This window comes from Protopterus annectens, chromosome 7.part1 (genome assembly GCF_019279795.1).
Source record: "Protopterus annectens isolate FY-2018-M chromosome 7.part1, PAN1.0, whole genome shotgun sequence".
Classification (NCBI taxonomy): Eukaryota; Metazoa; Chordata; order Ceratodontiformes; family Protopteridae; genus Protopterus; species Protopterus annectens.
Genome location: NC_056740.1, coordinates 152,501 through 170,956, shown reverse-complemented (window position 1 = coordinate 170,956; position 18,456 = coordinate 152,501). Strand labels below are relative to the sequence as shown.

The window sequence follows — 18,456 nt, the reverse complement described above, 5'->3', positions numbered from 1 at the left end:
TTTTTTGGTCTTAGTTTAATATTGAAAACTGCTCTACCCCTCTTCCAGCTTGATTGCTTTGATAGGTTTAGCATAAGATTTACTCTTTTCTGCATTGTTATTGTGCCTGAAGTCCAGGGGCATGTAGTAACATACCTTGTAATGGTATATCAGTATGTCACTAAAGTGGAGATCAGATTCAGATAAGTAGCTGACCAAACTAATCTGAGTTTTGATAAATATTGAGCACTGAGTCTGCATTAATCAATATGACGACTAAAATATTCATTTTTTTACATTTAGTCATTGCCTTATTTCTGTTTCTTCTTAATTAAGCATACAGCACAGTGTGTACTATTCAGCTGTCATACTCTACTTCAAAGTGTGCTATCTTTATGAATGAATATGAGTCATAAAAAGATTGCAGTTATTATGCACCTTAGCAGGGCATAGATCATTACCATACTATGGTAACAAATGGAGCTCCAGTTTGTGGGAACTCACCAGCATCACTGTCTGGAGGTGGGAGAAGGTTGTGTGTGGTTGCAGGTTTACCTGCACCACAGGGGATTCATTTGATGACAGGGATTTTCCTGTTGTGGAAAGGAGGTGTTTTTTTTAGGGGTTTATTTTTGAGGCTATTGGTATGTTGCTCGGCACTGCCTGTTAAGCAACATACTAGTAGGAGCGGGATCAATGCAGCTGTAAAAGCTACAACAGCTTTTTGTATGGGTCCTATTTGGAATTTGAAGATACTGTTGAAAGTCAAGAAAGTCTGAAAAAGTAAGGGCAGTTTTTGGAACAAAATAGTAAAATCTGAAACTTGCTGTTCCACCTAAAAAGCAGAGCATATGGCCCTTGAACCCTTAATATAGAAGCTACACTCCCACAACTCTGCTACTTAGTAAAACTCTGAGATTGCTGTACCTCAGAGAAGAGGGAATATTCAGCAGTTACAGTAGTTTCAGAGTTAACATATACCAAATTTCCCTGTAATAGCACTTAAGTTCTTGCTATTCTGAAGAACAGAGCTAAACACCTTGAACATACAAAAACCCATTTGTTTGCCATCAGAGTGTCCTAACTTAAAAGATCATGTTGATTTGTTTCTTTTTGTTGTAATGATACCCTCAGCTTGTAAAGTGGGCTTTCTTGTTCTAAATTGTGTAGTCTTTACATTGCTTATGTCAATGGACCTAAAAGTTTAATAAACTGGTGTTTCTGTTTACTGTACACTGAACAACTGTCTATTACTTCCTTATTCCATTTCACCTACCCTCCTTCTGATGCTGTATTAGAGGAGGGCAGAAATAGTTCCATAGTAGATTGGCATGTTTTCTGTAGTCTACAGCAGATGTTATTAACCAGAAGATCTTTACATGAAGATTTAGCCATGAGTAAGAACTATTTATATGTACACCCTGAACGGACACCAACCTGGTTAACAACAGGAAAAACAATACTCCCTAAGAGCAAACCTGCAAGCTATCTTAAAAACTATAGATCAATAACTTGCCTTCTGACGACATATAAACTATACAGTAGAATTGATGCTGACAAAGTTTATAGTCATTTAGAAGAAAACTCAATTATGGCAGTAGAACAAAAGGGCAGTAAAAGAAAGTCATACGGAACAAAGGATTATTTGTTGTTAAATAAAGTCATAATGGAGAATTGTAAAAAGGGGAAGAATCTTAAGTATGGCATGGATAGACTACAAAAAAGCATTTGACAGTATCCCACATTCATGGATAAAAGAATGCTTAAAAATCTATAAGATACACACAACACTGATCGATTACATTGCAGCGACAATGAAACCGTGGCAAATCACTTTGCAGTTAAGCCAAGATATAAAGGACAAATTATTATTCCAGAGATACAAATTCAAAGGGAGATATGTCAGGGTGATGCTTTGTCACTCATTATTTTGTCTTGCCCTTAACCCATTAAGCTGTCTACTTAACGGATTATGTCATGGCTGCAGTTTGGCTCCCAGAAAACAACAAAGTGTAAAGACTTCTCATCTTCTTTTTCTGGATGATTAAAACTGTGTAGTTTATCAGATGATGAACTGAAAGCACAACTGCAAGTGGTCAAAACCTTTTCAGATGATATAAGAATGTCATTTGGTATTGATAAATGTGCAAAAGCAACCTTTAAAGCAGGAAAGCCATAGCACAAAAGAAATCATCAGCCTGGGACAGTAATGTGATATAAAAAAATCTTAGCAAGAGGAAGTGTATAAATATTTGGGAATATATTGAAGGATCAAAAATAAAACATGAGCAAATGCAAATAAAACTTAGTAAGTGATATTTTAGAAGACTAAAATTAATACTGAAAACAGCACTGACATCTAGGAACAAAGTCCAAGCTATAAACCAATTTGCTCTTCCTGTCCTAACTTACAGTTTTGGAGTGACTGACTGACTGACCCCAAAAGGTGTTGGATCAGCTGGACTGAAAAACAAGAAGGATGCTTCATGCTTCTCAGATGATTTATAAAAATCAGTGTGTACCAAGAGTATATATTCCCCATTCTGAAGGACATATTGTCCTCCTCGAACTTGATTACGTATATAGATATGCAGTTGTAGGACTGCATGCATATCTGCTGACCTCACAAGACCTAAATATAGTGAAAGTTTTAAAACATGAGGAGAATAAGTCTAAGATAACTACCCTGCTTTGTTTAGAGGGAACATAGGTGTCAAGCAGGAATGGAAATAAAATCAGAAGTAGATAAAAATCGGGCAGCAACTGAATGTGCCAAAAAGCAAAAGAAAGAATATAAGGTAAAGGATCAGATGAGAAGGCAAGAAATGTGGAAATGCATAAATATAGTTGCAAGTATAGAAAACTGTTGGAACAACCTCATGTTGATCAGGATCGAACACAGGAATAGTTAAGGAGAGGTGAATTTAAACCAAAAGACAAAAGGTTAATATTGGCAGCCCAAGACAGTGGACTGTGTACATGTTGGTTTACAAAGTACTGAACATGTGGGAGAAACAGACAAATGTAGGTTTTGTAAAACAGAATTGGAGGCAGTCGCACATGTTGTCGATGATTGTGATATTCTAATGGCAGAAGGACTGTATACTGAAAGGCATAATAATGTGGCAAGACTGTTGCATTAGGAATTGTGCAAACATTATAATACTGAGATAGCTCAAAAACATTGGAAACACGAGCCACAAAACATTATAGAAAATGGTGAAGTTTAGGTCACGTGGGTCACCCATTACAAATAGTTCAAAAATAGATGCAAGAAAACCAGGTATAGTGCCATGAAAAGAAGACAAAAGTAACAATGGTCATTGAAATTGCTACACACAGTGACTTTAGTATCTTACGTACAGAGAGACACAAAGTCATAAAATACCAGGATATGCAGGCAGAAACAAGGGCAATGTGGAGGGATACCCAGACAGTTCCAATAGTAGTTGTATCAGCAACAGGTCTTATAAAAAGGACTTAAAGTCATACTTAGATATGTACCGAAACATGTAACTCCGTACAAATTGCAGATGGAGTCATTACTGGGCACACTGTGGGTGTTGCAAAGAGCACTTTTGTCTGACATCAAAAACTGAAACAATACTAATTTCATGAACTTTAATCATACTTTGACTTAGGAATGGGATCCATTCCCTTCATGGTATTAGAAACCCAAAAGACTTGGAAAATTAAAAAGGGATATGCCAAATACAATAATCTTTACTAGGAATTTATTTGTAGTGCATGGAGTACACTCATTGCTGTAAAAGTGATCAGTCATTTCACTGATAGACAATGATTTATTAGTTTTGCATCTGTTTATTATATTGTATGCCAAGCACTGTTCACATAACTAAGAATCTTATCCTGTCCATCTTACTGTACTTTTTTACTTGAATATTCCAGATCTGTGTATTTAGTGAGGGATATTGGCACAAGTCAGAATTAATCAAAAAGTTGATGTAAAAATCATGAGGTCTTCAAGCCTACTGTTGAGTCATTCATAGGATTCCTTGGATTTGTTGGAGTTTCAAGGAGAGCCAGGCAAATTATTTGCTGGGTAAATTTGAGGGTACCCATCCAGTTGTCTAGGTTCTGCTTGAAGGATAATAATGTATCTTGATGCTTAACCTTAAAGGGCAGCTTATTCTACAGCTGGAGAATGTACTTCATAATGAGTCTATCTCTCCACTGCATTTTATTTATCTGCTAGTGAAGATTTAGATCCCTGGTTCTGGCATTTGCTAAATATGTTAAATTTGCACATATATAGGAGCTCAAGGAAATAAGATCCCTAATTGTATGGTAGTCAAGGCAGGGGTCAACCATTAAGAGTCTATACTATGGTGAGTAAAAGGATAGAGCTTCTCACCTAATCTGGCAGTTCAGAATCTTTAAGCCTGAAGGGACTTTTGCACTTGTTTGATATGCTGAGTGATGTACATCCAAAAGGGGGCGTTGTGTAATATCATTGGTCTAATCAGTGTTGAATATAAGGGAACAATGATATCTTTACATCTGGATGATATACTCTTGGCTATTAGTTGTGTTAGGTAAAAGGATCTTCTGACTACAGTTCCCATGTGATGCTGGAAGGAGACGGAACTGTCAAACCAGGTATCCAGATCTCCGACTACATTAACATTTAATTAGAAGAATATCATCTATATTATATCACCAGGGTAGGTGTTTGCAAAATGAAACAATGCTACACCGTTTTATGTTTAATTTGATCTCATTTTCAGTATACCAGATGTTAAATAGGTAGGTTCCTTCAGAGGGGTACAGGTGTTAGAGGGGGGTCAATAAACTCAATTTTGTAGTCATCTTCAAGCTTAGTTAATCAGAGGACACATCTGTCATTCTTCAGATTTGTTTTACACATTTATGTTTGCTTATGTGTGTACTGTGGAAATAAAAGGAGCCATAGATTCATATGTAGATTATGACAGCTTGCTGAATACCTTATGATGTAAAGAGGTTATTCTTCTGATCAGTGCTGAGTAATTTATTAAGAAGCAGATGCCATATCTACTGTGTTCAGAGGCAACTAAACCCCTTCCCACCCGTCTGTGCCCTGTAGTTCTTCCATGACCATTTCTGTTTCTCTATGCTCTCTGAATTTTAATGAAAAAATAACTTAGAGTACACTGACAGCTGCAAGCCCAAAGATCATGTGTTAAAGAAGAGAATGGAAAGGCATAATTGGCGTGGACCCTTCATGCTTTTGTGATTAATCATTTTTTTCATAGGTACTCACATCCATAACCTGATGCACCATGTTGTCAGCACTCTCATTTGTTTACTCCCCACTTGCTGATCATAGCCTCTCCAGCCTCGCTGGTGATATGATAAGTTCACATTACAGATAGGGCAGCCTGTCATTCCTCCAGCTGGCATAAACCCCCTTTTCCTCTGGATGGGTCTGATTCACACAGGCTGTTTATTGATAACTCTCTTCTGGCCTGAGCTAACAGCCTTCATCTATGACCGCTGCTCATAGTACATACTACCACCTTTCTACAGCAGCTTCCTACAGTGCACAGGGCCTGGTTATCAGTTTGGCATTCTGTTTCCAGTGAATACTGCATTATTCTGTGGTGTGTGACATCAAAGGGCAAAAATAAACAGTTTAAGATATTAACAACTGAACCTGATGAGGATTTGACAAATTAAAAATCTTGTTTTTATATGTAGTCATATGCACATCTTTCGGGTCCTCCTTCATTTACTAGTTGTAATCTTTTTTCACCCTCTGCCTTTCTTTCTCAAGGTCTCCAAGTTGGAACTGTTACCGATCTGCAGGAGATTGAGTCTGAAAGTAGACGAGTACGGATATCGTGGGCAGAGGTTACCAGGGCAACAGGCTATAAGATTACATGGCAACACAGTGATGGTAAATTCTGCTTGAATTACTATTTTTTTAATGTTCCTTGAAGTGTATTATTCTTGAGAGTAACCGGACAAAACAACTCAGCTACAGCACACCACAATGGAGGGACATACATGTTTACATCTATCTGTGATGTGGTGGGGCAGCCATGAAAAGTGTGGCATAAAATGTAGCTTCACAGTGTTGGCATAACGTTACATTTTAAATGATGGAGTTCAGTTTTCAGACAACATTCATTTGTTAGACTTTGGCCAGTCTGGAATTTCAACAATGCAATGCATGCATGCAATGCAATTTCTATTGTTCCTATGTTACATGAAAAAGCAGATGAAACATAGCAAACTATAAGGTATATGTGTTTTTTTTTAAAAAGTTTGGTTAAAAACACTGCACCATTATACTGTTTAATATATGCTGTAAAACTTTGCTTTGCTTTGTGGTGATCCTATCCAGGCTTTTTTAATTAATTAATTGATGTGTGAAGGTTTTGAATTACATTTAACATTTCATTGGTGGAATTTCAATTGATGCTAGTATTTAAACTGCCTTTTTTATGCCTTCTTTGTTATTCTGATGAAGTCGCTACTTACTGAGAGGAAAGCGCTCAATAACTGTGTTAATAAAAGACTTTTGTGCATTATAGCAGCTGTGGTGGTGATTACTTGGACTACATTTCTTTTATGTGGAATTTCAACATATCCGCACCCTAAGGTAGAATAAAATGTCTGCCTTTTTATATCATAGAATTCTGAACTATGCTGCTTAGTGCATTTCTGTTATATGTACACATCATCCAACATAACTTTTTCTCAGAGCAGGGACGATACTCTGAGTTAGCACACTCTTGGAAAATTTATACTTTCAATTCTACTATGTTGAGGATAAAGTTTATTTGTGGAGGCTAGCCCAGTTTCCTAATTGCCCCCGGGGGGGGGGGGGTGTAAAAGTTTGAAAGTGACAGGATGGGCTGTTGGCATGTTGGCTGTCTGGTCCAGAAGGCAAAAAAACTGAGAAATGCCAAAGCGAGAGATAGCAGTGAACAAACAAGCAAACAAAAAATTAACTTGCAGGAAAAGAAAGTCTCAGTGTATTATAACGTGTTTTTGTTCTTTATTTCCTAAAAAAAATCTTCAGAATACCTCCCATTCAAATCAATGCACTTCTAAAATATAAAAGAGATCATATGAAAATAGTTGGCCAATTGCTTGTAAAAAGCTATTTATTTATAATAAATACCATAAAAATTTATAGTAATAGTAATAATACTTGAGTAAAAAATCAATATGTTAGAACTGATCAGTTACCAAATGCCTTAGGTTTTAGCATACATTTACTGTTTAAGGTTTCATTTAGTCCTGGAATCTTGTCAACCTCTAGTAAAATCTGCCATTTCAACTCCCTGACTTCCAATCCATTGTTTAAATTGCCCCGTTTACATCTGGTAAGAGATGTTTAACTACAAAAAAAAAAAATAGAAATTTGAGAACTTATTGCATGTTTTGCTAATGCACCTTTTTGTTAATGAATTTGTGTTGTCTTTAGTTTTAATAACTTGTCTGTATTCAGTGATTTACTGCGAGAACATCTGCGTGGTCTGCCCATATGGAACCTCTTGCAGCTGCAGCATCTTGCAACAATAACAATTAGTTGTATGTTAAGATATATAACCCTTTACATTTAAGTTCATAGGTTTATGCTAGTCTAATGACCACCAGAGTCTTTACATGCCTAGCTGTGCAACCCAACACAGTTTTGTCCCCGAGTTCCTTGAACATCTGTTTGGTGGGGTATGTTAGTAAGGAGGTAGCTAAAGGTTATGTGGGTAGGGTATGTTAATTGAGGATTAATTTACTTTCATGTGCATAGAAGGTGCTTATTGGCTAAAGATGATGCAGACCAGCATGTCAGGGGCAAGATCTGGCAGGGCATGGTGCAGGTTGTGAACTCCATGACAGCCATAATAGATGCCTACAGCAGTTGTGAAGGAAGGCTACAGATATGATCTCCCATACAAAGCAAAAGGCTTGGAACATTGTGGAGGACTTCTGCAGGGGAGGCCCACAAATAGTAGAGTGACTGACATAGTTGGAGGAGCTTTGGTGTTGCTGTCTGGGTAGGAGGACCAGCCCCTTATGTCAGCTGGTGGCTTGTATGTAATAGCAGCCCTAGCAGCTTCCACCTATGTGTCAGTACAAGAAGCACCAGGTAAGTAGTAACCAAAGTAAATAGGCTGTGACATACACTTCTGCATATTGTTCAGAGCGTATATGACCATTGCTGTCTTCACAACTGTTCTAATAGTCATTTGTGGTCTGCATGTGAAAAACCTGCCTGCAAAGTGCATTTTCTAAAATACTGTATAGCATTGTTTTCCATGTGTACCATGATGCATGTCAAAAGAGATACTCATAGCATATGTCCATGAGTTTACAATATCATATTTTTCATGCATTCACAGGTTTCACTGGTGAAGAGTACAGCACAGTCGGACAATAGGGGGCTGATGTCAGCACATCCAGTGTGAACTTGTGGATGACATGGTGTAATGACTCAGAGGCACTGTGGGAAAGGAAGGAGCAGCCACATGCACAGGTTCAGATGTCCCCATTAAAAGTTGCTGCTGAGTGCATGGCCTCACTGGAGCCTGAAGCACCTGCCATGCCACACTACTGTGTTAGTTTCTGTCAAAGCTGGGGATCTGCTAGTGCATTGTCTTCCCCTGTATCTTCTCCCTGACCTCCTACTGCTGTTACATCATGTATGGCATGTCTCACCACAGTGTTATCAGGCTGCGCTACCTGTTTTCATAGAACCATGTTCTGTAGCATGGTACACATTACATATACTTTGCTACATATTCCAGGATTATACTGTAGTGCCTTGCTGGAGGTGATTAAACAAAATCTACCTTTATGAAATCTGAATACATGCGCTACATTGCTTCTGGTTTTAGCACAGGCCATGTTGTATGTCATTTGTATATAATTTCCAACTCAGATGGAGCTTGGAAGTGGATGACATGATGGTAAGAAGGGGGCTGGAGATATTATGTATCCAAGATCCAAGCTGGAAGGGCAGTGCAGCAATGTCACTTGGCTTAGGATCCAGAATTTACTGTTCGGGAGAAGGATAGACTAGAAATGGAGTGGGAATTGTGGTGAGGGAGAGTCTTCGGAAGACACTGAGGATGTCTTCAGAATTAGTGATAGACTTACAGCAGTCAGACTCCAATGTAAGGATAGGGCACTGTTCATAATCTCAGCATATCCCCCACAGCAGGTTGTGATAATGAGGAAAATAATGCAGTCAGACAGCAGTTGCTGGACCTGCTAGATAAACCAGGACAACATGAATTGGTGTTGATAATGGATAATCTGAATACACATATTGGAACAGACAGAACTGGATAGGAGAACTGCCTGCGTCATACCTCTCAATGTGTTAATCCAAGAAATCTGGACAAAGCCAAACAAAATGGGGGAAAGGCCCAGAAAATAGGTACAAATGTTAAATATTGCTCTTATAAATTTAGAAAGCTGCTCGAATAACAGGATTTGCGTTAGCATGCATTTTTTTGAAGGATATGAAGTCTGAAACTCAAATGTATGTCATTATCTAGTGATTATTTAGTGACTTCAGTCCTCTGTGATATGCCAGAAACCAACATATTTTATGAGAAATAGACCAAATGTTTGAGGCAAAAATCTGGACATTTTGCAAAAATCTGTACAGTTGAGAGGTATTTCCTGGGCCTACATGGGCAGGGCAAAAGGAATAAATAAAGAGAAGCTATTCTAGACTTCTGCCTGTAAAATGGCTTAATAGTGGCCAACACATGGTTCAACAAGAGAGACAGTCATAAGATCTCATACAACAGTGACCAACATGCAACTTAGGTGGACTCCCTCCTAGTAAACAAAGGGCACTGGGGTAGAATCAGTAACTGCAAAGTCATCCATAGTGAAACAGTCAGTCTACAGCATAAACCTCTGGTTGCCACAATCAGCTGCAAGCAGTGGTCAGAATGGGCACTAAGGTTAACAGACCAGTCAGTTTGCAGCACAAACCTCTGGTTGCCACAATCAGCTGCAACAAGTGGTCAGAATAGGCGCTAAGGTTAACAGAGACTAGGCTGAAGACCTGGAAGTTAACTGAAGAAAAAACACAGAAGGTAAAGGAATCACTCTGGGCTGTAGCACCTCAAGAAGAAGAGGACATAGGTGGAGTTGAAGAAGAATGGCAGTGCCTCAAAACAGGATCCATGAGGACTATAGAACAGATACGTTGCCGAGACAGATATGGAAGCAAGGTACATAAGAAAGGCTGGTGGTAGAATGCAGAAGTCCCAAAAGTTATAAAAAGAAAAAAGGAGTGCAAGAAAAAGTGGGAGGTAGAAAAGATGGAACAGACTAGGAAGGAATACTGGTTGGCTAACAAAGAGGCTAAGTGAGGAGTTATAATAGCAAAGAAAAAGGCATCGGAGGCACTCCATCAGCTTCTGGAAAGTGACTCAGTAAATGGCACAAAGAAACACTATTAGGTTGCTAGTCAAAGACAGAAAGATAAAGAAGATAGTCAGATACCCTTCATAAGGGATGCCAGCAAAAGCCTGCTCACCAGCCCACAGCACATCAAAGGCTGCTTTTGAGAGAAGAAAACCCCTCTGAGGCTGTACAGCCCCAGACACAGCCTATGATGAAAGAAGAGGAGGAGCCCACCCTAGAAGAAGTAAGAACAGCACTGAGGAAAATGAAATCAGGGTAAACAGCAGGCTCGGATGAGATCACAGCAGGTATGATCAAGATGCTGGGTGGGATAGGGGAGAAATGGCTTCTGAGGGTAGTCATAGCAGTATGGAGAGAAAGACATATCCCAGATGACAAAAAAATAAATATACTAGTGCCAGTTTTCAAGAACAAAGGGGATATTCACAACTGTGGATAGTGCAGAGGTATCAAACTCCTGTCACAGTGCATGAAAGTTCTGGAGAGGGTGATTGATAAATGAATACAAGGGGTAGTAGAGACGTAAGGTGTGAGATGAACAGGTCAGATTCAGATCAGAATGCAGCACAAGTAACTCAATATTTGCAGTGAGGCAGATGGTTGAGAAGAAGCTAGACATGAGGAAAGACTCTAGTTGGGCATTCCTAGGCTTGGAGAAAGCATGACAAGATACCAAGAAAGCTGATATGGGCAGTCTTGCAGTCATTTGAAGTCCTAGAAACATTGGTCAAATTGGTGCAGGCTATTTATAAAGACCCAATGACTCAAGTGCAAACAGTGTTTGGACTCTCAGAGGGGTTCTTAGTAGGAGTGGGTGTGCATCAGGGTTCAGCTCTGTGCCCACTGCTGTTTATCTTTGTGATGGACTACGTTAGAAAACAGGTTGGAGGGGATAGATTAACAAAGTTGCTGTATGCAGACGATGTGGTATTACAGGCAGACTCTGAGCAAGAACTTCAGCAAAGGATAGGGGAATAGAATGCAAAACTAAAGGCTCATGGAATGTGAGTGAGTACAGATGAGACAGTTGTAATGTCAGCAAATGGGGAAATCAGAAGAAGCTGAAAATTGAGATGGCGGAAAACACTGGAACAGGTTAACAGCTTCAAGTATCTGGGAGAGGTGTTTGAAGAGAAGGAAAGTCTGAATGAGGAGGTCAAAGCTAGAATCAGAGGGGCTGCAGCCAACTGGCACAGAGTGTCAGGGGTAGTGTATGACAGAAGAATGCCAAAGAAGCTGAAAAATAAGGTGTACAAAACAGTGGTGTGACCAGTGCAACTCTGTGGTACAGAAGCCTCTGTAGTGAAGGCAGGACAGTTGAGGAAGCTAGAGATCATAAAGATGGATTGCCTGATATGGGTGGTAGGGTGCACACTGTGGGACAGATGAAGAAATGACGACATCAGCACAGAAGCCAAAGTAGCTCCAATTGCAGACAAGGTCAAAGAAAACTGATTACGGTGGTTCAGGCACATGTGCAGAAAAGCAGACGACAGTCTGGTAAAGAGTATCTGGGAGAGACAGGAAGAAAGCAAGAGGAAACAAGGATGTCCAACAAAGAGGTAGATGGATAGTGTGAGAGAAGACCTGCATCAGTCAGTCATGAGTGTTGAAGAAGGTAGGAGAGTAGCATTGAATCAAAAGAGAGGGTGACGGTTGACAACACACCAACCGCATTGGGAAAATGGGGGAAAAAGAGAGGGTTGATGATAATGATGAACAAACTGCTAGCTACAACTTATACCACACGTGAACCTCAGAAAAGCAGTACTGAAATTAATTTCTGTGCAAGCATTCAGAAAGGCCAGTGCAAAAATGTATATCAGTATTGCTGCTACTCCACTATCAGTCAGTCAGTCAGCATCTCCTGATTGTGTCTCCTAACACCTTGCACCTAGACCTTTTACCCCCTTTGTCCCACCCCAGCTAGACTACTGATCCTAGCCTCTCATATGACTGTCATTAAAATGATGCTTTTAATTCTAGATATTAACCAGGGAAGTTTAGAATAACCACTACTATGGTGGTGGTGGGGGGTTCATCCTACCACTAGTGGCCAAACAGTATGTGCTGTACTCTCCTGTTGTTTTTCTTTCAACTGAAAGTTATATTTCTTCAGCTATAAGATCATGCCTTTCCTATACAGTTTAACAGGTGAGGGATCACCTCATTCAGCATCACTAAATTCTACTGCAAATGTTTTGCAAATCGTAGTAAAATAACAACAGGAAATGAAAGGACAAGATCCCACAGTATATTTCATTGTTTAAAACTGATGTAATATTCTGATCATGAGGCTCCCAGTTACTCATTACAGCTAGACAACACAGTATGTTTTTTGAAAACTTTGATGTGACTAGTAAGTTTTCTTCACAATTTTAGAAACTTCCATTTAGATGTAGCCTGTTCCCCTAAAGTGACCAGTGAACATCTACACTGTTGAGGAGGCCCTCTAGAACCTTCAAAAATATTTTTTGATCATGTATATCCATCGCAGATTCAAACCTGAAAAAGCTTCTCATTTGAAAACATGAATGCCTTGTAACCTTTCATTTGCCTTTCATAAGGATTCATGGCATGTAGTAGTGGGTTTTAACAGTAGAAGATATTGCCCCAAATACCAGAAATAATAAATATCACTAGTGTGCAGGGGGCTTATAATACTGCCCACCCTTAAAATGATAAATTAGACCACAAAGTTATTCACTGAGGGTTCACCAGGAAGATGCCCTAGCACTTCTCAGACCGCATTTCAAAACATCTAAGCTTCCAACATGGAATCATATTTCATCTGTGGTGCAAATGCAATCTACCCTACAACAGTTCAAATCTAAATTAAAAGACCATTTATTGAAAGAAGGTAAATGCTTTTTCTGCAAAGAAAAGGGATAGCCTCCACAGCTCATGATGCAGACACATAGATAGGTTCATAAATAATTCCAGTGTTACAGTCTGAAGGCAGTTTGAAAAACACTGACTTATTGAAATTTAAAGTTTCATTCTTGAAACAGTTATATAGATGTTGAAATTACTCCAACTGGTTGAAAGTCTAATAGTGGATAACAATCTAGTCCACATTTTTTGGGATAATAGTAATATTGAAGAATGATGCTTGTGGTAACAAAATTAATGTTTCTGTGTTTGAACGTCAGAGTGTTACTGCATATGGTTAAGTTAAGCATTGACTGTAAAAGATTGCCATTGAATGATTGGATACTAATGTTGCTAGATTGCTTTCCCTCTAAAATATCTAAAATGTCTGTAATAGACCTGAGTACAAATTTACTTTCCTGCATCTCTCAGGATAATCCAAGTCTCTATCAGATGGTAATCTCTTGGTAAACTGGTGTTATACAGACTCCCAACTAATGCAATTGTCTTTTTCTATAAATGTAAAAAGTGTTGTACTCAAAGAGCATGTGTGAAACACACAAAGTCAGACCAGATAACATTCGTCCCTGAGAGATAAAAGATTTTAATGTAATGACCTTGCAACAAATAGCCTTATGTTTGATAGAGATAATACGTTGATCGAAGGCAAGTTTATTATTGAGAGCAACACCTAAATCATTAAATGCCTTAACTACTCCCAAGACTATAAAAATGAGAAATTCTAATACTGAGAGCCTGTAATGTCTTAAACTACCTATTAAACTGTTTGTTGCTGCATTCTAGCTATTATGTATCAATTGCAGATATGCATTACAACAGTTATGCACCAACTATCAATAATATAAATAAGCCAAAACCTAGTGCAAAATGCAGAAGTATACTGCCTGTAGCTACACACGTAAATGGACTAAATTTACTAAGTGTGAACTGTACATATGTGTACAACTGCAAATATATGGGTATGCATAATCAGTTTGTTTTGTTTTCTGTTCATCAAACTTTGTCAACAACTTTTGTTGTGTCTTAATTTCATGTGTGTTACATGTGGCTTTGAGTCCAGGTTATGGATGAAAAGGGTCTGTTGACTAGTTGACTTGCCCAATAATCAATGTGAAATAAATAAGAACAGAGGGAAGGGCATGACAAGCACTAGGAATGCCCCACAAGGAAACTACAAAGATGTCAGATGGGGCTTTCCAACATACATAGACAGGTTGTAAGAAATGACTAGTATGGAAAGGGAACAGATGGATATAAATGGTTTTACTTCCAGAAGTACTAAGACATACTTCTCCAGTGAAATCATAAGTCTGTGAAAGCAGGGTAGTATTGTAAGGGGGGTTAGCTAGGAGTGAGGGGAGCTGGTAAGTATTGCAGTAACCTGGAAGGAGACTGAAAAGAAAATTTATGTTGCTGAGAAGTTTAACACAGCCATCATCTTTCTACAGAATGTAAATATCATCCAAGAGAACTAAAGAGTAATAGTAGTAAATGCCTCATTATGGTTCAGGGGAGGAATCATAGGCAAGTAAATCTCATCTGTGAGAAAGGATGGATACAAATGTCTGGGATGGGACTGCTAAGTTATCCCATTCCAGTGACGTAGTCAATGGGCAACAGCAAAACTTCACGTAAAGGTCTTTCTCCTAAGACCAAGAGTTTAATGCAACGGTATGACTGCTTCAGAGGTGAGACATTCAGAAAGAGCTGAGTAGAACATATGGCATGTTTAAGAATTATCAATAGCTGTGACAACGTACTGCCTCAAAGTCTAATGGGGAAACTAAGTATGACCCATTTTAGTGAGGTAAATAATGAACCAATTCACAGACTGTAAATGTGAAGGACGGCCTGCAAAGAATTTGACAGTTTGAATCCAGTAATAGGAGAGCCGTGACTGATGTCAATATTTGCTGGTACTGTTTAGTATCTTTGTTCTGATACAGCTAGGATGTAGTAAAGAACAGGTTTGCTAATATTACTAACATTTGTACAGAACCTATGAATAGAATTGCATCCTTAGGTGAGATATGACATAGTAAAAAGGTAGGTAGAATGAAATAAGCTGGATTTCAGGGTAAACATTTACAAAATCAAGCACTTTGAAGAGGCAGACTCTGTAAATCATGTACTAGTTGTATGGAGAAGACCTACAGAAGAATAAGGTAGAAAAAAGGGGTTCCATACTCAGTCATATGAGAAAAGTACAAGTGAATGGGCAGGGACCAGGAGGGTACTGAGCTGACAAACAGCGATGGGTTAAATTCATTAAGAGCGTATGTCATTTTGTCACCATACAGGGCTATGATGAGACCAAGTCTAGAATGTTATGTGCCCTTTCTAATGCCTTGGAAGAAAGACTTTAACCTCTGGAGTATATACAGAAGAGTGTTGCCAAAACTGTAGAAGCTGAATAGAGAACAGAATCATGAAGAAATGCTGCATGAGCTGTATGTTAACACTTTACAGGAAAAGAATATGAATATAAGATAGTGAGATAACCAACCGCGATGTACAAATCCTTCTCTTGACTCATAAAATCCAAACAGTAGACAATGTATAAAACGAATTCCAATTTATTAAGAGAAATGATGAGCGCTTTCGCGTAGTACAGGGCTACGCTTCTTCAGATAACTTTCTTACATTTAGAAGCACATTTAAATACTAAAAAAGGCGGGATATTAATTGATTAATTACATTAATTAAACAATCAAGTTATTAATATATTAACATATGCACTGCTAAACCCATAAAATATATATGCAGCAAATATTATTCATCAATCAATAGTGTTAGCTAACATTAGAAACTTTAACACTGAACAAAACAAAAAGCAACACACTAAAATTTTAAAATGAACATTGTATAAATGTGTCGCTAACTAAATGGGCGAAACATATATTCCTCGCCTGTGTATATATAGTTCTAATTCTTGAACATATGATTTAATAAATAATAATACATATTAAATGCTCCGCATCAAATAATATTAAAAGTCATATATACAATTATCATATAAGGGAAGTACCAATATAATAATTGTATATATGACTTTTAATATTTCACCCATTTAGTTAGCGACACATTTATACAATGTTCATTTAAAATGTTAGTTATGTTAAAATGTTAATGTTAGCTAACACTATTGATTGATGAATAATATTTGCTGCATATATATTTTATGGGTTTAGCAGTGCATATGTTAATATATTAACAACTTGATTGTTTAATTAATGTAATTAATCAATTAATATCCCGCCTTTTTTAGTATTTAAATGTGCTTCTAAATGTAAGAAAGTTATCTGAAGAAGCGTAGCCCTGTACTACGCGAAAGCGCTCATCATTTCTCTTAATAAATTGGAATTCGTTTTATACAGTGTCTACTGTTTGGATTTTATGAGTCAAGAGAAGGATTTGTACATCGTGGTTGGTTATCTCACTATCTTATATTCATTTCTTCGTTTTTTTGGTGAGAAGTCCTTTCAGTGAAGAGTTTGCCTTCCTTTTTACATACTCACTTTACAGGAAAACAGAGAGCAGGACTACATCATATCAACCTAGGTACCATCAAACCATCAAAAGGCATTTGGAGTGACATGCCAAAGAAAGGGAGGCAAAAGAGACAGCATAGCTGGTAACTGAAAGGTGTACAAGTCAGGCCAAACTTAAGTATTTTTTAACAGAAATAGTGATATGGCTTGCAAAAACCTCTTGGGAAAGAAACTGCTAGAATGTAGTACAGCAGAGATTTACAAGGGAGGCAGGATAGGTGGATGACAGCAGAACAAGGTCAGGTACATAACTACTAAGTTCTGCAGATGGCAGGGATGTGTCAACCACTTAATTTATGTTAGCTGCTTCACATATTTGAATAAATATGTAAATATATAATGAAGATAAATGCTCTTGATCCGAGAAAAAAAAAAATTAATACAAAGAAGAGGAACTGGGTCAAAGATAAATTAGTGTTGTGAAGATTATTTTAAACTGTACACTATCAGCATTTCAGCATTACAAGAAACAGAAGTCTACTGAAGATGTGGAAGTGTGTAATTATTATGTCTGCATGTTGCTTCTATTTTTGTCTGTTCACTATATCATCTGTTTATGTTCATTGATGGATTCTTGTCGCTCTGGTAAAAGAGCAAGTGAATGTGTGGAAAAAGTGTGGGTTATATGTTCCATTTTCAAATGGAATGATAAAATATAATATGTGTATTACGGAACATTTCTGATCTTTCATTAAAATCCTTTTAGGTGTTGAAGACTCCAGAGTTGTTTCAAGAGACATTACATCCTTAGACCTTGATGGTTTGCGGCCTGATTCTGTTTACGTGGTCAGAGTTTCTGCATTAGTAGGTGACAGAGAAGGAAGTCCAGCCACCATCACTGTGAGAACTGGTGAGACTTGTAAGAAACTGCTTTTTTAAATGGTTGATTTCCATTCCTGACTTTTTCTTATTCTACATGTCTATGAATGTGGAGCATCATAAATAGCAGGACATACAAAAAGAAGCACATAGTACATACGTAAGGCATTTTGTTATATTATTACATATGTATACTTTGTAACAGCATCAACAATTGCCAAACAATTCTGTTTATATGTCATCTTCATAACTAAGATTCTGCCAGTGTAAATCTGTATATAAAATGTTTTAAACAAACAAAAAATATATAGACATCAGCTGAGTGAAACTTGTGGTTAATTGGAGTCTGTGGTGAATTAAAGCATTAGCTATTTCTTGGAAGGTCAAGCATAAAATAGTCCATAGTTCACATATATCTGTATCAAAAAATTTCAGTTATTGCTTGGTTTCATGAATATGTAAAATGGCTTCTACCTTGATAAAATAACATGATTAATTACTGCATACCTCTAGTCTATTCCAGTCAGTAGCCAAATGTAATGACATGAAATGTTCACACATGCTGTTAGTACCTGGTGTTTCACACATGCTGTTAGTACCTGGTGTATGTGTCACTAGCAGAGATGCTGGAAAACAATCTGTCTGTGAAAGGGGTGCGAAAGTGCCAGTTTTATGAGGCAGTAAGCCTCTTGTAACCCAATCCATGGAGTTAAATGGTGAGTCTGGACTAGGTGAGCATAAAAACTGAAAGCAAAACATTTTGAGTAAAATTTAAGGTTTTAGTCAGATCAGAAAAAGTAATAAGAGAGAGACA

General features: G+C 37.9%; 1 protein-coding gene across 1 annotated transcript in view; it reads left to right on the top strand.

The window, feature by feature from the left end:
* The window catches only part of LOC122807520 (collagen alpha-1(VII) chain-like), a gene marked incomplete at its 3' end in the record, with an annotated part of 926,266 nt that overhangs the window by 763,781 nt on the left and 144,029 nt on the right, over nucleotides 1-18,456 (top strand). The window contains exons 23-24 of the mRNA XM_044078445.1: nucleotides 5,756-5,878; nucleotides 17,530-17,673. Coding sequence (XP_043934380.1) covers nucleotides 5,756-5,878; nucleotides 17,530-17,673 — 267 coding nt within the window. The remainder of the gene's footprint in view (nucleotides 1-5,755; nucleotides 5,879-17,529; nucleotides 17,674-18,456) is intronic.